Here is a 27,863-nt window from a genome sequence, read left to right on the forward strand (position 1 = left end):
TGGATAATTTTAAATCATTCAAAATTATTTCAAGAAAAATCACTAAAGATATGTGAACTTCACAAAAATTTTCTACATTTTAAAGTAACTTCCCCAACAATTTATACCACAGAAAGGTGCCTTTTGAAAGATGAAATATAAATCACCCCCCAAAAATTTCTCATAGGGTGACATAATTGGACTTAAACATTACACTAAATCCACCTATAGCTACTAAAATTAGTTTTGCATCCGATAAACTATAATATACTTTGGATCTAGTACCATGTGAAGATTGGCAATCCTATGAGGTAAAGAATTATCTTCACTATGATGATCATGCCATTCCGACATCACCATATAACTAATATTTTAAAAACTGGACAGGTCATTGACCCGTACGACTAACTAGGTCGGTCCAATTTGGTCGGGCCGGTGGATCAAACCGATTGAATCCAAAATGAGATATTAATTAAAATTTTGTGTTCCTTCCCAAAATCTAATTACTCAACTTTACAAAACTTGATCGAATGCCATAGGGATACATTATAAGTTTTATTTAGTTATTTATAGGAATGATGATATTTTAAGAATTAAAAAAAAACAAAATTAAAAATATACTTTTTTTCCATTGAAATTAAATTTGAAATTTAACATATACTTTTTAATTACCTAGTGGTTTTGAATTGAAATTTAAGAGTTGCATAAATCAATAAAAAATTAAATATATTTTTAAGTTTTATTTTATGTGTTTCGATTTGGTTTGGGCATGAATTTTAGGTTATTGTAGTGCTATTTCTTCAATGCGGCAATCCATATGAATAAAACAATTAAAATCTTACTAAATCGGACTATTTTCCATTAATTTATTATAGTAGACCTTAAAGGAAAGGGGTGTGTCATCAAATATCAAAACACAAGGAACAACTCAAATAGTCATCAGATTGTGGAGGGTATGTTAATAATCACCCAAAAATTGAATCGGTCCTTTAACAAATTCGGCCAGGTCTCTAGTCCAACCGATTGAACCATTTGAACTGGACGGGTCAATTGATTTTTATAAAATTGGATTTTTTAATTTTTTTTATTATTTTCTTTTGTTAATAATCTTTTTTTTTTTTGGGTTATGTATCATACACTGAACTAAATATGTAACTAGGGATTAAAATGGGTTGAGTTCGGGCCGGATATGAGTATATTCATATATGAACCATTTTGTTTTTACTAAAATCATATTTGAATCTGAGTCAACTGAATTAATTGATTCGAGTTGGATAATTTTAAATCGTTTAAAGTTATTTGAAAAAACATTATTAAAGACATGTGAATTTCAAAATTAAAATAAATAGAGCTCTGGCAATTGAATTGCACAAAATTTCTCTACATTTTAATGTATTTTCCCCACCAATTTATACCTCAAAAAGGTGCCTTTTGAAAAAGGATATGTAACTCACGCCCCAGAAATTTCTCATAGAGTGACATAATTGGACTCAGAGGTTACATTAAATCCACTTATAGCTACTGAAATTAGTTTTGCATCCAATAAACTACAACATACTAACCCCAAGGGGTTGGATCAATGGCAATTTTAGACCAATAAACGGTTAATGCCCGTGGGTCATGAGTTCAATACTAGCATGAGCATTAGTTCCTCAGGGGCCACCCGCGAGGGCGCACCCTCACTTACCTGGTGTGTGTGATGTGCGGACGTTGCACGTGCCCTGGAACTAGTCCTTAGACAAGACCATGGTCTATAGACTTAGCAAAGCCTAGATATGGGCTTGGTCCGTTGTCTACCGGACACACCCGATTATCAAAAGAAAAACAAAAAAAACTATAACATACTTAGGATCTAGTACTATGTCAATAATGTAAAGACTGGCAATCCTATGATGTAATGAATTATCTTCACTATGATGATCATTCCATTTCAACATTACTACACCAATCATATAAAAGTTGAACCCCAAGGATTTGCCTAGTGGCAAGTTGAGCCTTGATAAGCTCTTGAGAAAGAGTAGGTCAAGTGTTCGAAACCCCACGAAGCCATGAATTCCTTGGGGTCCTCTCCAAGGTCCATTTGACCCCCCCAACTCAACCATTTGCACGTAAGACTTTCCATGGGATTAGTCTCACCCGAAGGGTGGGGATACCTATATATATATATATATATATATATATATATATATATATATGGGAGCGGTTCGGCAATCCTAAAGTTTGCCAAGTTTTATGCCAAACATTTTTTGTAAATCACTTTTGATGGGGTTGGAAGTTTTGGAATAGGCTGATTTTTTGTGAGGGTGATCTCTACGGTGAAGAGATCATCCTCACAAAAAATTAGCTCATTTTGAAACTTCTAACCCTAGTTTACAAGTTGAAGAATCGTGGACCGTCCAATTTTTGTAAATCACTTTTGATGGAGTTAGAAGTTTTGGAATATACTGATTTTTAGTGAGGATGATCTCCTCATCATAAAGATCATCCTCACAAAAAATCAGCTCATTCCAAAGCTTCTAACCCATATTTTGAAAAATGTTTGGCACCAAACTTGGCAAACTTTAGGGTTGCTAAACCGTTCCCTATATATATAGCTACTCATAAAGCTACAACGTTTTTGTCTTATATGGTTAAAAAGGTTCAGAATTGGTTGATTTTTTATGAGGATGATCTCTATGATGAGGGGATCATCCTTGCAAAAAATCATTACATTCCAAAACTTCTAACCCCATCAAAAGTGATTTACAAAAATTGGACGGTCTAAAATTTTTCAACTTGTAAACATGGGGCTAGAAGTTTCATAATGGATGATTTTTGGCAAGGATGATCTCCTCACCATAGAGATCATCCTCACAAAAAATCAGCCCATTCCAAACATTTTTGCCCATATAAGACAAAACACATTGTAGCTTTATGAGTAGCTTTATGTGTATACGGATCCTAATTTCATATATGTATATATATGGGTCCCGTTCAGCACCCTAAGCTTTACCACACACTTTAACAAACGTGTTTTGTCTTACATGGGTTAGAAGTTTTGGAATGAGCTGATTTTTGGTGAGGATGATCTCTATGGTGAGGAGATCATCCTCACCAAAAATCAGCTCATTCCAAAACTTCTAACCCCATCAAAAATGATTTACAAAAAATGGACGGTCCACGATTTTTCAACGTGTAAACATGGGGCTAAACATTTCGGAATGGGCTGATTTTTGGGGAGGATGATCTTCTAATCATAGAGATCATCCTCACCAAAAATCAGTCCATTCCAAAACTTCTAACCCATGTAGGACAAAAAACGTTTGTTAAAGTGTGTGGTAAAACTTAGGGTGCTGAACATTTCCCTATATATATATATGGGACAGTTCAACAGCCCTAAAGTTTGCCAAGTTTGGTGCCAAACATTTTTCAAAATATGGGTTAGAAGCTTTGGAATGAGCTGATTTTTTGTGAGGATGATCTCTATGATGAGGAGATCATCCTCACCAAAAATCAGCCTATTCCAAAACTTCTAACCCCATCAAAAGTGGTTTACAAAAAATGGACGATCCACGATTTTTCAACGTGTAAACATGGGGCTAAACATTTTGGAATGGGCTGATTTTTGGGGAGGATGATCTTCTAATCATAGAGATCATCCTCACCAAAAATCAGCCCATTCCAAAACTTCTAACCCATGTAGGACAAAAAACGTTTGTTAAAATGTGTGGTAAAACTTAGGGTGCTGAACATTTCCCTATATATATATATATAGTTTTGACTTCTCTTGAAATAATTATTAATTGTATAAATCTGAAAATTTTCAATTACAAATAGATCTCTCGAGATATCCAATTGAATTTGACAATTTCATGATGGTCTCCATGGTACAATCGAACTCAATGTATGATTGGATTACCAAACTTTATAATTATTAAGGTCTCATGCCTTAACTGACCTAGTTTTAATAGGCTGGAGCCCAGGATTGGTCAATCTCTGAACAATCCTTACCCAAACTCAGTCAAAGCCCATCCGATATAATCGGCCCATGTTACAGGCCCATCATGTCCAGACACACAAGCATTTTAAGTCACCGTCAACCTTTCTATATAATAAATTTTTTAGTTTTATTTTGTACTCAAGAATAAAACTAATTTTTTATATATAATAAATAAACTAAATTAGTCACATACTTTATATTGGTTACTCTAGGACATATATATATATATATATATATATATATATATATATATATATTAAATATTGTATATAATATTATAAATTAAATAAAAAAATTTTATAAAAAATTTGTTTAGATTAGTGAAGATAGTGTGACAGATGTTGCTAAATATTTTTTTAAAGGTAAATTTACATAGTGGGGGCGAGTTGTGTAACCGTTGCCCGTTGGGACTAGTCCCATCCCAACGGTGTGGGGAAATCCTTCAATAATAAATAATAATAAATTGAGATTAAAGATTATTTTAAAAACTGAACCGATTATTGGATTGAAAATGTTTGAAGATGGTGGGGTCTTGGTCAAATCTTGATTCAATTTGGTTGGACCGAGTACTAGTTATTGAAAAAAATTCTAAAATATAATTTTTTTTTTTTTACTAGATTACCTTCATTTATCTTTGTTAAAAGATAACATTTTAAAAACTGAAAGTCTGACCCAATTTTTTCATAAAATCTGATTCAAACCGGACCATCGGCTCTGAAAAACATCAAATTCATAAGATATCCAAACCGGTTGGATCACCAATTAGTGGGAATGGAAAAACATCAAATTCATAAGATACTAAAATTGGGAGGTTTGGATTTCGGCCCTTACTATTTGTTAACATTAATTGAGGTCTGATGTTGATTTGCATTAGGTGGGTGAGAGGTCATGGACAATAATTAATCTCCAAAGTCCAAATAAACAGTTTTTTTGTTTTTTGGGTTTTTGTTTTTTTGTTTTTGTTTTTTTTTGGGTGATTTAGACATGACCCCCTTTGTTTTGGTGAATGTTTGAGATAAGGTGATGGCATACCTTTTGACCTTGGTCTCCTTGAAAGACTTCTATTCAATGACCTAAAAGCCCTCACCTTCAATCTCTAGACAAACATCCTTGATCATCTTCTCCCAAAAATTCAATCACCGTCACACTCTTAACTATTTAACCTCTTCTTCAATCCTTCATCTTCAACTTCATTTTTAATACGTCAACCGTTCCTCAACCAAGCTTGGGATGAATAACAAGGCAAGTACAAGTATTAGTACAATAGCAAAAATGTGTTACTTGTCATTAATATGTTTGCTCGAGGTAATTGTGACTTCTTGGAAGAATCGATGATTACATCTTTGATGCAATGCTCATACTAGTACATCTGAGACTTTTGAACTGACTAGTTGTAAATAGCCCCAACGGAACAAAAAACTATCCTAGATCTACACCGAGGTATTGACGGTTTTATGAGGTCCACACGCCAGGCTTCAACTTAAGTTGGGCCCTATAAAGATTCTTGCAGTTTCATTAAGGTCCTTAGATTTTACATCTAGAGGTGGATTTGTAAGGAGAAAAAAATTAAGGGTCTGTTTGTTATATATTTCAAATTTTGCTTCAGGATTCTGTGTCTAGGAGAAGCAAAAGCTCAAACTCTGGGAAATTGCTTTTAAGAGAATCTTGTTTGTTACAAAAGTTGACGAAGAAATAGTAGAGAGAGGTCGAATTGATTATATTATTTAATCAATGAGTTAAGAAGAATGAGAGTTGAAATCATCATTTCATCCTCATACATTTTTCGGTGTTGGCTTTTCATAGGGGCTTGCGCGGAAAAACAACCTTGAAAAGACTTCTCAAACACGTAGTTTTGAGCTTCCTGCTAAAGCTAGTGAAGCAGAAGTCGTTACTAACAAACATGCTTCTCCACCTTTTTCTATTTTTTTTATAAAAAAAAATGGTAACAAACAAGCCTTAAGTGGTTTTGACTAGGTGCTCACAATGAGGGCTTTTGCATCATTTTATACTAAATAGTCTAGTGTAGACTTATGTCAAGGCAGGCATGTCTCCACTTTAAAGAAAGTTGTCTCAAATATTTTCCAAAACGTTGAGGCCCATACAAGTCTAAATCATCTTTTTCTTTTCTGCTTATTTAATGTCAAAAGCCTAGAGATATGGTGAATATGAGAACATCAATCTTTAAAATGATAAAAGAAGCCATCTTTTATTTGATTGGGCCATGAAATCTGACTAGATGTTTATAAATAAAAGTGATAGTTTACTTTTATCTGATTATAATCTTGATAGAAATAACGTGGGCTTTGGTTTCTGGCTTCCATACATAGATGTAGACCACATTGACTGAGATGACAACACAACACACACCAAAACAAATATGGACTCCTCAAAGAGTCGACAAGTCTCAAAGAAATTATAATTATTCTCGATGAGGAATATGTTTGGGACTCCACCTTACCTAATTATGGCGATATGATTGCGTTTGATCTCTTGTCTAGAGTCTTGAAACAACATTTTTTTTATTTTAATTATCATGGGTTTGGAACAAATACATGGTCCACAATGCTCAAATCAGTGGTTGGTATCATGTACCAATCATAAATCTTTGTTAGGGGTTTTGGTTTTAGTTTATTTGAAATTATAAGATGATCAAAAGATTTAATTATAATGTGAGATCCTCAAATTCAATTTTTTTTCTTCAAAATTATATAATTTAACTAAGAACTTTATAGTTATCTAATTAATCTCTTTCTCAACATAAACATATGCAGTTGTGTATCCCGAGGAAAAATCTACTGTTCTTGCACATGACATGTCAGTGAGTTTTTGAGTTATTGTGTCAGATTGAACTAGAAAGTCTGCACTTTTAGTAAATCATTTTTATGAATTATTCTTAGAGTTTCTAAAAATTTATTAAATCCTAGAAATTCGTATTATATGTCTCTATTAGTTTTAAGTCTTTTTTATTTTCTTTGTACTTTTAAAATAAAAGATTTAAAACATATCAAATGCCTCATTTTTTATGTTTTGTTTAAGTACAAATCGATATAACTTGAGAAATCATCTTTAATTAAAGATTACTATATACTCCCTTCACGAATTAGAATTTCTTATTACTCCCAATATTTGAATGGATTAAATACATATACGTGTGCATCGATCTCAAGAGTATGTAGATTATGCAAATAATACAATATATAAATACCCCGATCATTTTCTTAAATTTATGAAACTCATTGCATGCAATCTGATGTGAATATGTCAAAAACAATCTGAAAGAAATATCAAGTTGGGTTGAAACACGGACAACGTTGCTCTCTTCAAGACATTTGGTGTTTTTGTAAATTTGAAAAAGACAACACAAGCTAAATTTGGTCACGATGTTCTTATGTTACAACATCCTGGTAAGATCAACACGACAAACCATGATTCTTTTTTTTTTTTTTTAATTAAGAAAAGAGAAATTTTAGAAAGATTTTTTTTTTTCAAAGAATACAACTATAAAGCAGAATCCAACTTTAATAGAGTAAGGTCCACTCCTTTTGGAGACTATTCTCCAAGAAATGACCTTTAACCCAATGAAAGACACATATTGGAAATCCTTCACCATCATTGCGAACTCTATTTAATACTCCTCTCTTTTTGTTGATTCAGTTCACATTAACTATAATTTTGATATTAAAATAAAATAAAAGATATATTTTATTTAATTTTTCTGTTTAAATATTATAAAAATACATACTATATTAAGTATATTATCTAATTTTAAGAGCATCATTTGCTTCACCATAAAGAAATCAATGATGTTTCATCACATATATATGCATGGAAAGATCAAGTCAAGGGCAGTTGTGTTTAGTTGATTTAAAGTGGTTGGACCCTATAAGTTTTGACGGTCAAGATGGGTTAGCTTTGACCTCATATGTACATCTCCATGTTATCTAACAATATCCCCAAAATTTTTTTTTTAAATCTATAATTATAAGCCTCTAGGACCAATATATATATATAATCCAACCTAGAAAACGGTTATCTACATCCCTAGTTGAGACTAAAAAAAAAAGCTGATGAATCCTCATTTTTGCGGTTGATTCACCTACAAAATCTCCATATATAATATATTTTATTTAATTATTTAAATAATTTGTTTACCTTGAAAGCCAGTCGTCACCCTAAATTATTATTCTAATAATCTCTAGGCCTTGATGGATCAGGTCGACCCAATGATACAATCAATTTACCTTCTTTTTTTTTTCTAATTTTTTTTTTAATTTTTTAATTTTTAAGTCGTGATAATTTGATAACCCCATAGATGCTTTTCCTTGAGATTTGAGTGAAAAGCATTTATCGTTATATGCACAACTCCACGTCAGTGCAATGTGAAATGCAATGTCTTGAGCAATCACACCATCGCGGCTTTTGATTGATAGATGATGTAGTAGTAATTGATGAGATTAGTCTATGTAGTCAATAAAAAATTAGATCATTGTTCTAGAATTTGTAGGATCAAGACATGCTCGCGACGAATCACTGAAGAGGTTCGTACAAAGCTATGAGAGTGTTGGATACTAAGAGTCATTAGTGAATGGAGATGTGTGGTTGCTCAAGTCCCGCAATTTATGCCAGAAATCATGGAATGCAAGTGATGCGCGTGTCTCATAATGGAAATGGAATGAATAATCCTATAAATACAAGATTATAACTAGGAGTGTGATTTTTCTGTTATTTCTAGTGGGCGAAACTTAGAAGAATCTTTGACAATATTGGAGGCTCTTTTGTAAGTATCACATTGGTAATTTGAGTATTTAACTAAAAATTTCAATTAACTCCCCCAATTCCTCTTTTATATATTTCTTTTTTTCGTTTACAAGATTAGTGCAATATACCCTTTGACTCTCAAAACTTACAATTATCCCTAAAAATCTTTTAAAAACGACAAATCAAGCCCAAAATTACAAATCAACCCCAAATACATACAAATTTGATGAGTCCATTTTTTATCCTACAATACAAAGTAAGATACTAAAGGCAATATGAACGATATAGAAGTAGACTTGTGGCCAAATATTTCACTTAAAAAGTAGACATTAATTAAAGAGATACATGCGCACTATTATCTAAGAATGACTAATTCAGAATCATAATTTTTTAGGATAATGATGTTCAAAAGTATTTTTTCAACCCTAACGTGACATGTGCGAGTATCATAGATTTTTTTCATCGGGAAACACAATTGCACATATTTATGAGGATGTGCAGGTATGAATCCCGATGAAAAAAATATATATGGTTCTCGCATATGCCACGTTAGGGTATAAAATTATCATTATTCTTTTTTTCTTTTTTCAATGAAAGAACAAATCATCAAACCCATTTTATAAATACATTTTTATCTCAATATTAAAGCACGAATAATACAAATAACAAGAATCCATGATCAATATCATCATGATCATCTCCTCTTTCATATATATATATATATATATATATTATATATATATATATATATATATATATATATATATATATATATATATATGTAAACAATAAAAAAAAAACCCTAAATTTCTCCTCCTGCTCTTGATTATATATAATTCTCTTAAAGAATTCAGACTTGTCTAATATATACATATATACTCGTTTAGTTATATATAATACTATCAAATAACTTTATCAGTCCTTTTTTTATAAATAAAATCACAACCCATCAAATAACAAAAAACAAAAACAAAAAAACAAAATTCATTTTCTACAACAAACCGACTAAATATTCCAAGTTACAATTCTTTTTTTTTTTTTTTCTGTTTTTCTTTGATTGATAAATTTACAATCTTTGTTCCTCCTCTAAAAAACATACTTAATTCTAAATATTAAAAAAAAAAAAAAAACCCAGCAATATACGAAGAACCCATGATCAACATGATCATGGTCATCTCCTCCTTTTTCAAACAAGAAAAAAGAAATAAAGCTTCCTCTCTAACGTCCATAAAATCTCTATACCCATCTTACAACTTAAGGCTTTGAAGGAGTGATCTTGATGACTAATCCAGGAAAAACATCATCTGGATCATGTATATGTGGATTTTTCTCCACTATATATGGATCACCACACTTGTCGCTGATCGTATGAAGCGTCTCGCCTTCACCAACAACATAAATCTCGTCACATGGTCGTCGACCCAAGTTATTATTCCTTCTCATAGGTTCACATATGGGAGAACTACCCTTGAGAGTACCTATCATGATAATAGCTACAAGAACAAGAGCACACGCAACATCAGCTATGGCTATTCCTCTGCTTATGGACTTCTTTGCGTGCTTGGGAGCCATATATATATATGTGTGTGTGTGTGTGTGTGTGAGTGAGAGAGATAACAAATGGTTTTGGAATTTAATTTATAGACAAAAGGGAAAAGGGCAGTTGTGTGAGGGGGGTTCAACCGATCAACCACACAGCAACAGATATTGGCTTTATGTGTTACGTGCATCACCTTCTTGGCTTCTTTTACATCAAGTTACAATAAAGCTCTTTATCTTGGTTATGATTTTATTTTTGATATTTCTTTTTCAAATAAATACAGCTTGATTGAGAGAATATATGATGAAGCCAAGGTCCATAATCCTCAATGAATCCCACCACATATCCGTCAGACACTTAAGCAACCTTTGAATTTTTTAATCGTGGGCCTTGATTAATCAATCTAGTTATCAATATCATAGGGTTTTGATTGAGGATTGCATCATTTCAAAGTAAAAAAAAAAAAACAATAGTCCAACAATCAACATTCAAAGGTACAGTACGATAGTTTTTCAAGCAAATTGACAAGAGACTTAAATTATATAAAGAGTCGTGCTAGAGTAACATTAAAATGTATATCGTGAGGGACGTTTCTGACATGGATGCGTGTTAAAACCATATATGCTTTTCATCAAGAAACGAAATGTTCCCCATGATCTACATTTTAATGTTACTTCAACATTATCCTTATATAAAAGAGGGAGTTCTGAAATTTTATCTTCCACCAAGAATCTTTGCTATCATTATGAGAGAAGACGGAGTAGAAATGATTGGACATCACAATTTGGAGCCCTCAAATGCCCATATCTTTACTTTTAAACTTGATACAATTAGAGGGTCATTTTAATCAAAAATCAATAAAAACTGCAATTCCATTCATTTTTAAAATTACAAAAGGAAAATGTTGAAGTAACATTGAAATTGACATTGTTTCAAACATTGTTGATATGGATGTGCGTACAGAACCATATATACTTTTCATCGAGATACGAGTGAGAAGCATCTAGGGTTATGTGCACACCAATGTGTGAAACTACGTCAATTTCAATGTTACTCCAGCACCACTCATTACAAAAATATCTTTCCATTATATAATTTTCAAATTTCTATTATATAATAATTATTTTATATTACAAATAAGCCTTTATGATACGTGTGCGTTTACACATGCCACCACCTAGCTTTAATTAAGGGTATGTTTGATTGCACGGAAAATCAGACGAAAATTGCAATTCTGTGAAAAACTCCTATTTTCAAGTGTTTGGTATGTCAAAAATTAGAAAATTGCAGGAAAAATGATTTGTCAACACACACGATTTTTCTTCATTAGCGGCAAATCATTTTCTTACCCCTCCCCCCCCCCCCCCTCCCTAGGAAAATGATTCGTCATCACACGTAGCATTAAAATTTTAAAATAATGAATTATTTTAAATTGTTAAAAATTATGTTTTATTAGTAAAATAAATATTTAAATTATTAAAAATTTATTATTTTTATATAAAAAATTAAAATTAGCTTTAATCAATCATTTTATTTTTGACTTATAATTAAATAATTAATTTTAAATTATTTTAAAATAAAAATAGAGAGCTACTATTGGCACCCTAACTTTTATTGATTACACTCCAGATAATTAAAAGAAAAAAAGAAAATCATAAATTAAAGTTGTGTTGCCAATAGAAACTCAGTGTTTTGCGAGATCATTATCTATTTTTTTGTTTAACATTTTATATGAGCCTAATCATAATTGTAAATAACTACTAAAATTGTTGGAATGAGTATTATAATGTTGAGATTATAATTTGTGCCAAACTTTTGTAATTTTTGAAGAGTATGTTTTAATATTTAATTGGAATATGATAAATAATTTAGAAGTTGAGGTGTAATAATTAAAATTTGGGGTGCCAATAGTAGCTCTCTAATAATTTAAGAAATTGGGATGTAATAATTTAATTTTTTCACAAAAGAATTATTTTATTGTGATTTTTTATATAGTTATCACAAAAGTCAAATTAAAATAATATTTTTTTGTTTACTTTTTTTATGCAACAATAACAACAAAAATAACTTTCAACGAAAATTTCCATGCCGTGTTCAAATAGTAGAAGATGATTTTTCTGACATGATTTGCCAAGTAATATTTCCTCTGCAATCAAACACGTTGATAATATGACTTGCATGTGGCATACTCAAATAACTTCGTGACATGACAAGTTTGAAAATTGTAGATCTGAACGCCTTGGGAAACACAATTGCACTTCTCCATAAAAAATGTGTCCTGAGGGAATCGTGTATCCCGAGACATACAAATCTACTATTCTCGAACTTGTCCACGTCATGGAGTCATTTGATCAGTATGCCACCTGGTGTCATATTATCACGACTCTTTAATTAATGATGGAGGTCTAAGATTTCAAAAAAGACAACAAAAATAGCAATCGATACTATTTCAAAAAAGACAAATGATTTTTTGACTCGAAAATTTTCACTCAGCATGTACTCAGATGATGTGATTAGTGCACAGAATCGTTGATCGTTTTCCCTATGTATCCCGAGGAAAAATATCTATGATTATGTTCCCTTGCCACATCAACCACATATAGACCAATTGAAGATTTTCGATTCAGAAAATCACGACACGTCGACAGAAAAATGAAATCACATTTTAATCACTTTCATTGATTTTGTAATTTGTATAACCTAACAAATAAAATTACTATTTTGCCTATCAGTTTTTTCCCAAATACCCAACCCAATACATCACATATTGCTTATGTGGTTCACTATCTTCCATCAAAGAGCCAATTTAATATTTTATATCTATGAGTAAAGAAATATACTTTTACATTGATAAATATATTTTCATTAAATTTGAGAGATTCTATTCCCACACCAATTTTTACTAAGAGCACCCTTGATGTGTACTAAATTCTTCTTCGGTATCACATGAATTAGGGTGCTCATAGTAAAAGTTGGTGTGACAAGAATGTCTCTTAAGTTTAGGATGTGTTTGGATCCAATATCTTTCAGTCCGGATAGAAAATTCTAGTCTGATAAAGATCCCATTTGATAACTTATGAGTCCAATTTTGGATAAATCAAATCTCGATCTGACAGGTTCGGCCTAGACTGACCTAATTGGTTTAATAAAAAGTCTAGGTTTGGGTTAGGATTAGGTTTTTTTAGATCCAATTATATCGATCAATTACTTTAGCTACTTATATATCATATTTAATTTCGCTAATTAAATTTGACATTGAAATAGTCAAATGATCTTGATGAATGGATCTGAATGCGTTACGTGGCACTACAAGTAAGGTGTCCATTGGAAACTTTCCAATTTTTTATAGAGGTGTTTGTGGATGAAATCTATAGATTAATGCCTTTTCTCCTATTATGTCCCGCTGCTTGAAGTCTCGTTGTTCTTTATGGTACAATGTATGTTGGGTCCGGTTTCAAAACTCATTTGAGACCGAGACATATCGCCCTAGTCATCTCGGTATCAGGCATAGACGACATGGACAAACAAATCAACGTATCGGACGAGATTTAAAACCCCACAATCATTTTTCTCATTGTTGAACAAGATACCTCAAACGTATCGGAAAACTTGTCTGAGATGATTCAATATCTGACATGGAAGAGATGAGAGGTGAAACCGAGTTTTAAAACCATGGTTGGGTCCTCATGTCTACAAAAGGACACCCATTTCTTCCTATTCGAGAGGGGAAATTTCCAAGTTTAAAATTGAAGTTGATTTCAACATACTCTATCATGGGCTTGGATCAAATCCATGGGCCAATTTTTTAGTCCACAAAACTCAAATCAGTGGTTGGTATGAGGTACCAATCACGAATCTTTGTCAGGAGTTTTGGTTTTAGTTTATTTGAAGTTATATAGATGATCAAAAGATTCTCCAAATCATTTTTTGTTTTTTTCAAAATTACATAATGAAACTAATAACTTTATAGTTATCTAATATTCCCTTCGGTCTTAATTTTCCTTTTAGAATCCATCTTCTTTGATGTCGTTCAACTAATTTACTAGTTTTGATGGTTTCTTTCTAAGAAAATTTCGCACCTGAAAAGGATAAGTCGTCTTCTTCTTCGAGACTAAGAATCTCCTTATTAAATGAATCCATAATAATTTGGGCCAAAATTTTTAGCCACCCTACCCAAATCTCTTGCTCCTCATAGGTTTTAGGTCTGAGTCTTTATTATTTTCAACCCTAGACTCAAATATATATCATGAGTTGGGGATCTCCTTTATATTGAGAGATTGGGAACCCCAACCCACTATTTTTTAATTTAAATAAAATATTTGTTTACATACATACACATACGATAATTATAGTATTTGTTTAATCGAAGAACTACATGTTTTGCTATTAGATGCATGGCTAAAAATGTGCATAAGAAAATTGTGCTTTTAAGTTTGGGTCTTTTGAAGTTCGTCGGTCTTATATAAGGTAAAGTAGCTAAGACATGATCATATTCTACATACGACAAAGTCATATTTTTCAAAATCCATTTTTTTATGAAACTCATTGCATGCAATCTGATGTGAATATGTTAAAGTAATCAAAAAGAAATATCAAACTTGAATTGAAGCACGGACAAAATCGCTCTCTTTAAGGCCTTTTGTATCTTTACAGATTTGAAAAATACGACACGAACCCCTGATTTATATATACATCACAAGGTCATGATGATACTTAGGCGATATGGGACTATCTCTTACACTCCCTCTCATGTGTAACGTGTTTCTTACATCTCTGTGATTACCTACTCCGATACCATGTTAGGACTTTTAATGGAATACCCTTTAACCCAATGAAAGACACATATCGGAAATCCCTCACCATCAATGCAAACTCCATTTAATACTTCTCTCTTTTTATTGGTGCAATTCCCATTAATAATTTTGACAGTAAAATAAAATAAAAGATATATTTATTTAATTTTTCTGTTTCAATATTATAAAAAATACATACCATATTAAGTATATTATCTAAATTTAAGAGCATCATTTGCTTCACCCTAAGGCTGTGTTTGGATTGAGAGAAGAAAAGAGAAGGGAAGAGAAAATAAATGAATTTCTCTCCATTTCTCTTGTTGGGATTGTTAAGTGGGGAGAGAAGAGAAAAGAATTAGAAAGAAGAGGAGAGAAAAAAAAAATGTGAGTTTTCTTTCCATCCAAAAATAGAGAAAAGATGAGAGAAATGGAGAAAAATCCTTTTTAAATATTTTATAATTTCAACTCTGCCCCTAGATATCCTTTTAAGGTATTTTAAAATATCAAAATTATCCCAAATTTTATCTTGTCAATCCAAACAGGACGGAGAAAAATTGAATTTCTCTTATTTTCTCATCACTTCTGTAAATGAGTTTTTCTTCTCCCCACTTCTCTCAATCCAAACATAACTTATGAATGATGTTTCATGACATATACATATATCTATGCATGGAAAGGTCAAGTCGTTGTGTTTGATTGATCTAAAGTGGCTGGACTGGACCCTATCAGTTTTGACGGTCAAGATGGGTTAGCTTTGACCACATTTGTACATAGCCATATTATCTAACAGTATCCCTTTGTTTTTTTTATCTGTAAGTCTAAGAGGCCATATTATATGTATAAATTAATAAATAAAATCCAACCTATCAACGGTTATCCACGTCCCTAGTTGAGACAAAAGAAAGTTGATGAATCATGCTGTTGATTCACCTATAAAAACTCCATATATTTTATTTAATTATTTGAATAATTCGTTTACCAAGAAAGCCTATCACCCCAAATTATTATTCTAATAATCTATAGACCGTGATGGATCAGATCGACCTGATGACACAATCAGATTTGTGTAATGATTTTCTAACGTCCCCCTCCCAGATACTCTCCCCCATCACAGAACGATAGATCATTTGCATCGGGATGCATAAAATCATAATAAACGATCAATGATTCTATGATGGGGGCATAGGTCAAAGGGGGGAGGCACCATATTATCATGACTCATCAAATTTATCATTTTTTTTAGTCATGATTTTTTTATGCCCCTCTAACATATGCCCCCAAATGCTCCTTGACATGGCATGAGCTAGAATCACAGATCTTTTCCTTGAGTTACATAATTGCATATCCCTATAAATATGTGTAGTTATGTATCCCGAGAAAAAAGATATATGATTCTAGTACATGCCACGTCAGAAAGTGTATGTGAGCGTATGTCAGAGGTGGCGTTAGAAATCATTATTTTGTTCTTTGTTTTAATGAAAAGAACAAATCATCAAAAAAAAAAAAAAAAAACCATTTTATAAATCCACTTTTATCTCAATATTAAAGCACAAATCATCAAAATATCAAGAGTCCATGATCATCTCCTCTTTCATATATGTAAACAAGAAAAAAAAAAAAAAAAACTAAATTTCTCCTTCAGCTCTTGCCCACAAAAAAGGAAAGGAAAAAAGTAAAATCCCAAAGAATTCATACTTGTCTAATATATACTCTTTTAGTTATATATAATACTATCAATAATTAACTTTAGAAGCCCTTTTTAATATAAAAAAATCACAACCCGAAACAAAAAAACAAAAAACAGAGAGAGAGAGAGAAGATCATTTAATTTCTACAACAAACCGACTAAATATTCCAAGTTACAATTTTTTATTTATTTTTCTTTGATTGATAAATTTACAATCTTTGTTCCTCCTCTAAAAAAACATATTTAATTCAAAAGAAAGAAAAAAAAAAAAAACAGCAATATACCAATAACCCATGATCAACATGATCATGGTCATCTCCTCCTTTTTCAAACAAGAAAGAGAAAATAAGTTTCCTCTCTAACATCCATAAAATTTCTATACCCATCTTACATCATAAGGCTTTGAAAGAGTGATCTTGATGACTAATCCTGGAAAAACATCATCTGGATCATGAATATGTGGATTTTGCTCCACTATATATGGATCACCACACTTGTCGCTGATCGTATGGAGCGTCTCGCCTTCACCAACAACATAAATCTCATCACATGGTGGTCGACCCAAATTATTATTTCTTCTCATCGGTTCATCTATGAGATAACTCTCTTTGAAGGTTCCTACCAAGATAATTGCTACTAGAACAAGTGCACACGCAGCATCAACTATGGCTATTGCCTTGCTTATAGACTTCTTTGTATGCTTGGGAGCCATATGTGCAAAAGAGAGAGAGAGAGAGAGAGAGAGAGAGCTTTTTATTTTATAGAGAAAAAGGGCAGAGGGGCAGTTTTGTGTGCAGCAACCGATATTGGCTTTATGCGTTACGTGGACGACCTTCTTTTACATCAAATTACCACAAAGGTCTTTATCTTGGTTATGATTTTGTTTTTGATTTTTTCAAACTAATACACATTTAATTGGAAAAATATATGATGGAGGCAAGGTCCATGATCCTCAATGAACCAGGGATGTATATTTTACCCAAAATCCGTTAATCGGATCAAAAATCAGATCGAAAAAATGGACCGAACCCAATTGGATTTAGACTGAACTGACACCGAGAAAATTTGGTTCGAGTCTGGGTTGACCCCTCCAAAATTGGACCAAACCCATTATAAGGATCGGATGCCATATTATTATAACATGTTTTTCTTACATAAGTTTTAGCACAAATTCTATCTTGAAGAGTTGGTGAGACGTCGTGGTTCTGCCACATCCTTGATTCAAATAGCCTAGAACCTACTTTTGTTTGAACCAAGGATGTGGCAGCGCCGCTACAACTTACCATCTCGCCAAGCGAGCATTTATGCTAAAATTTATAAAAAAAAATCAACATATTATAAAAACTTGATTTTTTATCTTTATTATGACTTTGACCTGCTTTTTGAGGGGTGAATCCAGATTCGAATTAAATTTTCTTGATTTTCGTTTAATCAAAATCCGATCGAGTTTGGTCTGGGTTCCATCCACTTTTCGGTCTAGGTAAGGGGTTTTGGGTAAAATGTACATCCCTACCTACAATGAACCCAATCACATATCCATTGCCGAAGCAAACTTTGCATTTTAAAGTCAAGGGCCTTGATCTATCAATCAAGTTATCAAGATCCGAGGGTTGTGATTTGGATTGCAGTATTGCAATATTTCAAAGTAAATACGAAAGGTCAAACAATCAACATGGAAAGTTTGTGGTACCAAAAAATTTCAAGAAAATTGAAAAGCGTGTTAAAATAAAGGAGGGAGTTGAAAATTTATTTTCCACCAAGAATCCTCATCTTTGTTAGTATAAATTATAATGCGAGAAGGCAGGGTAGAAGTGATTCAACTCCAAAATTTCAATTCCGAAAATGCCCCCACCTTAACTTTTAAACTTAATATGATCAAGGTCATTTTGGTTAAAATTAAGAAAATTGCAACTGTGCATCCTTAAAGATCACGTTTGTTAGTTTACAAAATTACTAAGATATCCTTTTAACCTAAATCTTTACTACCTTATGGAGTAGGGGTGTCAATGGGTACCCATTTAATCGGAATTAAAACCTGTAGTTCCAGATCCTTATTTTCAATATCCGATTAGAGCTGGGTCCAAAAGGAACCGAACTAAGTAGGAATCGAGACTAATAGGTTCTACCTGTTCGGTATTCAGAACTGATTTGTTTTACCCTTTTTTTCATGGGGATGGTTCAACAGTCCTAAAGTTTGTCAAGTTTGGTGCCAAATATTTTTCAAAATATGGGTTAGAAGCTTTGGAATGAGCTGATTTTTTGTGAGGATTATCTCTATGATGAGGAGATCATCCTCACCAAAAATCAGCCTATTCCAAAACTTCTAACCCCATCAAAAGTGATGTACAAAAATTGGACGGTCCACGATTCATCAACTTGTTAACTAGGGTTAAAAGTTTCAAAATGAGCTGATTTTTTGTGAGGATGATCTCTTCACCGTAGAGATCATCTTCACAAAAAATCAGCCTATTCCAAAACTTCTAACCCCATCAAAAGTGATTTACAAAAATGTTTGGCACAAAACTTGGCAAACTTTAGGGCTGCCGAACCGCTCTTTTTTTTCATATTATAAAATATAAATGGTTGAAAGTTTCCATACCTTTTAAAAATAATTGATGTTACATAATTTTTTCATGTTTACATGTAAATTATGTATTCTAATTTAAAATGTCTATATTTCCTATAAGTTTGTTAACAGTAAAAGAATATTGATGTTACATAATTTTTTTTTATGTAAATTGTGTATTCAATTTAACACCGAGGGGTTGGCTCAGTGGCAAATTTGAACTAATAAGCGATGAAAGTCCATAGGTCGTGAGTTTGATACCCAGTATGAACATTAATTCCACGAGGGCCACCTACGAGAACACACCCTTACTTACCTAGTGTGTATGTGATGTGCAAGTGCTGCACTTGCCCTTGGACTAGTCCCTGGATCATACCATAGTCTATGGAGTGGGTGAAACTCAGATACTAACCCGGTCCGCTGTCTAGAGGGATACTCGGTTATCAAAAATAAATGTGGATTTTAATTTTTGAAAAAAAGAATTAACTTATATCTTCGTCAGAAGACTTGTAATTTGGTATCAATGTTTTTACAGAATATACATTGTGTTCTTGAAAGGAATATTTTTTCAATTATAACTAGTAAGTGATTTTTTACAAAATAGAGTACTACGTTACTCGAAGCTTTTTTTTGTCACATCCATTAATTAAGAACGGAAGCGATGGATACCCATAGTTTTTGGCAATTCTGATTCCATTAATTTTAAAAACAGAACCAATAAAAAATCATAACTAAAAAAATATGATAGCTTTGGTTCTAAAATCCTCCGAAACCAACCCATTGTCACCCCTAATACTGAGAGAAGGTCGGAGTAGAAGTGATTCAACACCAAATTTGGATTCCAAAAAGGCCCCCTATCTTACCATATAAACTTAATATAATCAGGTCATTTTAACCAAAAACCTAGGAAATTGCAATCTTACATCCTTGAAATCCCATTTGTTAGTTTTTAAAATTACAAAAATATCCACGTAAACTCTAAAATCATTCTTTAATAAAATTTTAAATTATAATAAACCTTTAAAGATATATGAGCGTTGCACATGCCAACTTCTCATTTTTTTTTTAAATGAGAGTGGTTCTAACACTAAACTTTGCATCCCACCAATGCCCCCACCTTTACTTTTAGACCCAATACAATCAAGGTCATTTTGATAATAAAAAAAACTAACAAATTTACAATTATATTAATTTTTTAAATTACAAATTTATCTTTTTACTATGTAATCTTCAAGATCTATTTAATTAATATTTTAAATTACCATTAGCTAGCCCTTGTGATACATGTGGGCTGCTTCTAGTTTTAATTAATGATGGAAATCCAAGGTTTCAAAAAGACAACAAAAAATAGCTCAATTGTGAAATCGGTACTGTTTCAGAGAAAAATGAAATCACATTTTAATCATTTTCATTGATTTTTTTAATTTATATAACCCAATAAAAAAAATTTACTATTTTTCCTCTCATTATTTCCCAACTACTCTCAATACACCACATAATGCTTATGTTATGTGGTCCACTAACTTTCATCAAGTCAACCTTTCCATTTTATACCACAGTCAATCCAATCCTGTTAAGAATCAATTTAATATACACCTATAGAGGTATGTTCCTGAATTTACCTCTTAACACTTCAACGTTAAATTTAATGGTGAATAAGTCTTCTTTTGTCAAGTTGGTACACTGGGGGTGGTACCTATCAAACATCTTTCGATGCTTAAATTAGAATCAAAGTTGCAGAAAGTAATAGTTATTCAATTAAATCACATCATCATCATCATAGACATCTCACCATTTTCCTTATTCAAGGGGATTTTGGATGATCCTCTCTTTTGGATCTTTAAATTAGTTAATTGAAAGACCCCGTTAGATCAGAAGTTATCCATTTAGGAACAAACGTGATCGACATGGTCAACTGCTCCTAGATTCTTGTGAAACCCTCATGATCTAATTGGACGAATAATTCAGCTATCCCAACTGTGTGCTCTACTACTCTGATGAGTCACCGGCTCCACTTAGCCACGCTGAGCTGATTACTACCACAGTTACCTCAAGATTGAACTGTGTTGGAATACAATCCTTCTTGCCCTTCCATTCCCTTTTAGAACATATATACTATGTATAGGGCCAAGATCTTGTCTAGATTTTATCGTATGTCATATAAATAGACATGTGCCAATCGTTGTTCATTAAAAACGACATCGTTATTTACAACTGCTCTTACGACGACGGGGGCCGTCATTGTTCTTAAAAAAATGACGGTTTTGGCCCGTCGTTTTTTTTTTTTTTTGCAATATGACATAGTGATTATCATTAAAGAAATAAATTTTTACATTGATAAATTTGTTTTCATTAAATTTAGGGTGTGTTTGAAATTGAGTGGCCTCTAGATTTATTCTATTACATGTTAGGAAGCTTCGTTGGGGTCGGGCTGTGTGACTGTAAGGACTTCTCCCATCCTTTTGTGCTTGCATTATCGAAAAAAAAAAAAAAAAAAGCAAAATACAAATTAATAAGAATATATATATATATATATATATATATATATATATATATATATATATATATGGTCCCGTTCAGCAATAAACATTTTGGCAAAACATTTTTCAAAACATGAGTTAGAGGTTTTGGAATGGGCAGATTTTTGGTGAGGATGATCTCCATCCTCACCAAAAATCAGCCCATTCCAAAACTTCTAACCCCATGTTTACAAGTTGAAAAATCGTGGACCGTCCTGTTTTTGTAAACCATTTTTGATGGGGTTTGAAGTTTTGGAATGGGCTGATTTTTGGTGATGATGATCTCCCCACCGTAGAGACCATCCTCACCAAAAATCAGCCCATTCCAAAACCTCTAACCCATGTTTTGAAAAATGTTTTGCCAAAATATTTGTTGCTGAACATTTCCCATATATATATATAACACGCCAAATAAGGAGGAAAAAACGTAGCAAACAAAGAGATAAAAACCAAAGTGAACCACAATTTCAAATTGATGTTATCTTAAATGATCAAGGAAATTTAAGTAATCAAACACCTAAATTCAAGATTAAGGGTAGCGTAAATGACTATATTTTGACTTTAGAACATAATTTGCAATTTTCCAAGTAGTTTGTTTATTATATCCAAATTATCAAACATGTCTATTTAGATTGTTGATATTGAATTATACTCAAATCATTCTTGTATTGTATTTTTTATATTCTTCATTTTTTTTTCCTTTTTTTAAATGAAATATTTCAAATCATACTTGAATTAATCTAGTAAATAGTCTTAGTTTGCCTTATGTCAACTTGCTAACTATCGTCTAATTTATTTGAAATCCAATCTCGTGGAATTGACTTGGTGGTTGAGCTTAAAACTACAGGTCTTGTTAACGTGAGTCTTAAGGGTACACGTTAAAGTGCAATTAATACACTTTGGAAATTAGATTTTGTACCGAAAATGCCTTTAAACGATCAGTTTTTTAAAACTAAAATACCCTCAAATTCTAATTTTCAAAAGTGTATTTATTGCACTTTAACAAAATCCTAAAATTATGTATGATTTATACTAACATGTTGTAATCAATGTTTTAAAATGAAACTGAGTATCAAATAAATTTAATTAGATCGATGTATATTTTCTGAAAAAATAAACCTTAAAAAAATATATATACATTTTTCCTAATATGTCTTTATTTAGGTTCGCAAGAGAATAATACTCACAAAAACCGATGTTTCACTAATTGAATCCATTTAATTAAAAGATCCGGTTAACAACCGGTTCGGTCCGGGTTTTAGAACACTGGTTCTGGTTGTACTTAAAAGAAAAATAGAAGGGCAAGTGTGGTAAATAGGAGCATAAACGTGTCCCTACGCATAAGGAGATGATGGAAATGGTGGTGAAGGGAATTTTTTTTTCTTATCCACCAATCATATGAACCCACGTGTATTGAATTATATCTTTAATTTACAAAACTACCCTTATTCGTTTCAAAACAACACGTGGCACGCACTGAGAATTCTGTGAGCACTGTGAGCAAAGACTATGTGAGCAAAAAAAATCACTTTTGGTGAAGGAAAGAGTGTGCCCAACTCTTAAGGCGCTTTGACATTACATGCATAATTGGACCTTTGGCGTGCAATATAAGTGGACCAACAGTCAACCCACGATACACTCCATACAATTATTTAAATGGATTATATTAACGTGTGCCCTAAACCTTACGGCATACCTTAACGTGCAAGAAATATATTTTGAAAATTTGAATCTAAGGGAATTTCGATAAAAGGTAATTTTTTAAAGGGCATTTGCAATGCAAAATTTAATTTTTAAAGTGTATTTATTGCATTTTAATGATTTATCCAAGGTTTTGCAAATAAACACTTACGGACCTTCACAGAACTCCCAAATTTAAAATTAAAATTCAACGGTAAAAAATAACATGTTTTTAAAAAAACAAAATTCAAAGTTCATAAAATCTTGTCCTTTATGACCCCGTGGCATTGGTAATATTTTTGAATGCCACAAGGTGAGCTCAACGACTCTTAGTAAGAATTGAAATCTTGCTAAGTTAGTAAGACTAGTTGAATTCTATAAATTATAAGTTATATTTGTCCTTAAACTTAAGTAAGCTAATGTAGGACATGTCCTACGTAATTAGCTTGTAGGAGGATTATGGTAATAATAACGATTTTCTGACTCTCTATTGTGTATATGAACACCTTTGTGAATCTCAGTTAATAATTTGATCAAACACCTATGAGATATTTCATCAAACACTTCGTATACTATACCTTTTAAGACCTTGTTTGATAATGGTAATAAAGGATAACTTAACTAATAGTACTAAATATAAATAAGATAAACAACTACACAAAGAAAATAGTAAAAACACAATATTCACAACACAAAATTTTATGTGATTCACCCAAATACAACATCTATAGAGATATGAGCGTTGGAGTTCAATTCCACTATAAAGAAAATGGAAAAAATCGATACAATAAATCACCTTTATCACTTAGATTCACATTTTTCTAGATCTCAATCTTCCCAAACCTCTCAACCTCTCCTCTCTTGTATTTTTCCATTGTCTATACTCTCTTCTCTCTTTTCTATAAAAGGCTTAAGACTTGAAATTAGACTTCTTACAACAAAAGAAAATAAAATCCATTTTAAAAGTACCACATAAGTGGGCCACTAACATAAGTTACAATCTCAATCCAAATTATTTTGAATCGACAAAAAACACATTTGCTTGGACAAGGCCTAATCGATTTTGAGTCATACTTCAACACTCCCCCTCTACTCTCCTGACGTAGCACGTGCATAGAACCATAATTTTTTTCTTCGGGATACACAATTTTACATGTTTATGGGGATGTGTAATTGTATATCTCAAGAAAAAAATCCATGATTCTATGCACATGCTAAGTTAGGAAAGTATGGGGGAATCAAATTATCATGACTCTTATGATAACCACATGCAAATACACATGCGCACACGTATGCTACTCCATGCCGTGTTGGACCGAGCTTAAAACAAAGGAAGAAATTTTGAAATTTCATCGTCCACGAAGATTTGAGTCAAAGATGATGGTTCAAGCTTTTAAAAAGGCAACCCAAAAGCAAATAGACCATTTATGAAAACCATTCTTTCTTGAAAATGAAATCACGCTTCCTCCCATTCCCAAACAAATTATTTTCATAAGAGTCCGACTAGCCTTACTAAATTAGTAAGTATTCCACCCTCACTAAGTGTCCTTGGATTCAACTTGTGGCATCAAAAAACATGATCAATTGCTTCAGGGTTGTAGAGGATGAAATTATATGAAATTTAAATATAAAAAATCCTAATAAAGAATTATTTTTCATCGTTGAATTTCAATTTTAAGTTTGGGAGTTATGCGAAAGTTCGATAGGTGTCCATTTTCAAAACCTTGGATCAAGTTTAAACAAAAAAAAATTGCTTTTCGAATTTTCTTTTTTAGATCTGAGTTTTTCCAAGCAACTTAGAAGGTTGTGGTGTTGGATTGCTGATGTGATTATTTATTTGAGCAAACCAACCCTTAGTAAGGTTCAAATCTTTACTAAGATAGTTAGGAAAATGTTTTACTTTTCATAAATCAAAAAATAAAATAAAATGGTAATAAAAAATGTACCATAACTTCAATTTGATATATCTTAAGAAGTGAGGGGTATTTATGGCATTAAACTCCATAAATTTAGATTGTTAAGCTTATGTAAGTCAACAAGACTCATTAGGTTAATATGTTGTGATTAAAGTACAAGAATAGAAGGGAAAATGTATTAAATTGGAGAATAAAAGTGTCTCCTGACATAAGAAGGTTGACAAGTGTCAAAGATGGAATAGGTTATTTTCAAAGAGGAAAGTGATTAGGAATCCACCTTTCTTTGATTTTATGATATATGATCATAGTCACAAAATTCTCCAAATTAGGGGTTTGCCGATTAATTTGACAAACTGATGATCCCTCAATTAATCTTGAAATATGATAATAGTTTTATCCTTCACCTCCAAATTTTTAATCTTTTTTTTACTATTCAAAAATCAAGAAGAAGATAGGATTTAAAGAGAGGTTGAAGATAATAGGTTTTAATAAGAAATTCAATAAAATATTTTGTACAATTTAAAAATATATATATATTTAATTTTTTTAAATTTATCTAAATTAACGAATAATTGCCGAATCCAAATTTTGTTACTATGTATATTATTGCATTTTAAATTATATATATTTAATTAAAAATAACAATATTTTTTATCATGGAAATCCACCTCTCTAAGATTTATGATTCAGTTTTAACTTATAATTTTATATAAAAATAACAATATATTTTCTTTTATCGACTTGGATCTCTTCCGTAGACCAATTTTGGAAGTCAACCAATTTATGAAGACCCCTTACAATCAAATTAAGTGTTGGTGTGTTTGTCCAATAAAGGGTGGGCCCAACATTCAAGATTAATAAGCATAAGAGAGCATACACGTGGCAATATGAAGGGTATTGTGTATTTATAAAAGAGAAATATTTTTCTTACTTAGTAAAGATTAAAAAAAAAAAAATTTGTGGAAACGGATTACCATACTAACAATCCAACACCACAAACCTCTAAATTTCCTCAAAAAATTCAATTTTTTTGTTTATAATTTTTTTAACAAGACAATTAAGAACTTCCACCAAAATCCAAAATTTAAAATCAAAATTTAACATGAAAATTAATTTTTTTTTTTAAATTCATAGAATTTTGTCCTTTACACCCTGAAGCCCATGAAATAAAATGTTGTTTCATAAAGATAAAATAAAAAGTTGTGGAAAAGTAAAGGGCAGTTGTGTTCAGTTATGAACTAAATTATATGGGCCCATCAGTTTGGACGGTCAAGATGGGTTACTTTGACACATATATAGTAAATAAACAAATCCAAATTAAACTATTAACACATGTAAACAAATGGTGGTTATCCACATCTCCAGTTGAGACAAAATTGATGAATCCACATGATCTTATGTTGTTGACTCACTTATAAACCTCTATATATATATTTTATTTATATTAAATAATTTGTTTACCTACAAAGCCTGTCGACCAAACTTGTTATTCTAATGGATCATCTCTGCATCAACCAAGATCCAATTCGATCAAATTAAGCCCTGGCGTAATATAAATTTAGTAGCCCTTTTTTATTTTTTAACTAATTAAAAGCAAAAAATAAAAAATCATCAAAATAACCAAAACCCAATTTCCAAAATACACTTTTTTATCTCAATAGTAAAGAACAAATCATCAAAATAACAAAAACCCACTTAGAATTATAATTTACAATCTTTGTTTCTGACCTAAAAAAACTCACTTAATTCAAAAGAACACATGATCAACATCATCATGGTTATCTCCTCTTTCATACATGTAAACAAGAAAAAAAAATTCTTCTCTGACACATATAAAGGGAAGAAAAAGGAGGCAAAACTAAAGGACTAATTCTTACTTATATATATGGATTCTTGAAGTATATAAACCAATTTTACATCATAGGCTTTGAAGGAGTGATCTTGATGACTAATCCAGGAAAGACATCATCTGGATCATGTATATGTGGATTTTGCTCCACTATATATGGATCACCACACTTGTCGCTGATCGTATGAAGCGTCTCGCCTTCACCAACAACATAAATCTCATCACATGGTCGTCGACCCAAGTTATTATTCCTTCTCATAGGTTCATCTATGAGAGAACTATCTTTGAAGGTACCTATCATAATAATAGCTACTAGAAGAATTGCACACCACCATGAAGCTGCATCAATCATGGCTGTTGTTCTGCTTGTAGACTTCTTCATGTTCTTGGGAGCCATATTAGAGAGGGAGAAGGAGAGAGAGAACAAAGGGTCTTGTATTTTATTGAACAAAGGATTTTGGATTTAATAGATAGAGAGAGAGAGAACAAAGGATTTTGGAATTTTATAGACAAAAGAGAGGAAATGTGGGAAGAGGGGCAGATGTGGGGTAGTTTGTGGCCGTATTCGTGGGGGCGAGGGAGTTCAACGACGCGGCT

General features: G+C 31.9%; 3 protein-coding genes across 3 annotated transcripts; all 3 read right to left on the bottom strand.

Moving 5' to 3' along the window:
• Positions 1 to 9,970: 9,970 nt before the first annotated feature.
• LOC147393599 (uncharacterized) lies at positions 9,971 to 10,288 on the bottom strand. Its single transcript, XM_086455130.1, has one exon. It carries the CDS (start codon positions 10,286 to 10,288, stop codon positions 9,971 to 9,973), a length of 318 nt encoding a protein of 105 aa, XP_086311256.1.
• A 6,824-nt stretch (positions 10,289 to 17,112) lies between these two features.
• On the bottom strand, positions 17,113 to 17,448 carry LOC147393600 (uncharacterized). The gene has a single exon (XM_086455131.1). It carries the CDS (start codon positions 17,446 to 17,448, stop codon positions 17,113 to 17,115), a length of 336 nt encoding a protein of 111 aa, XP_086311257.1.
• A 9,882-nt stretch (positions 17,449 to 27,330) lies between these two features.
• Positions 27,331 to 27,663, bottom strand: LOC147393601 (uncharacterized). The gene has a single exon (XM_086455132.1). It carries the CDS (start codon positions 27,661 to 27,663, stop codon positions 27,331 to 27,333), a length of 333 nt encoding a protein of 110 aa, XP_086311258.1.
• Between the last annotated feature and the right edge of the window lie 200 nt (positions 27,664 to 27,863).

The sequence above is a fragment of the Akebia trifoliata genome, chromosome 10 (genome assembly GCF_017979445.1).
Source record: "Akebia trifoliata isolate Shusen 1 chromosome 10, ASM1797944v1, whole genome shotgun sequence".
In the NCBI taxonomy this organism is placed as follows: domain Eukaryota; kingdom Viridiplantae; phylum Streptophyta; class Magnoliopsida; order Ranunculales; family Lardizabalaceae; genus Akebia; species Akebia trifoliata.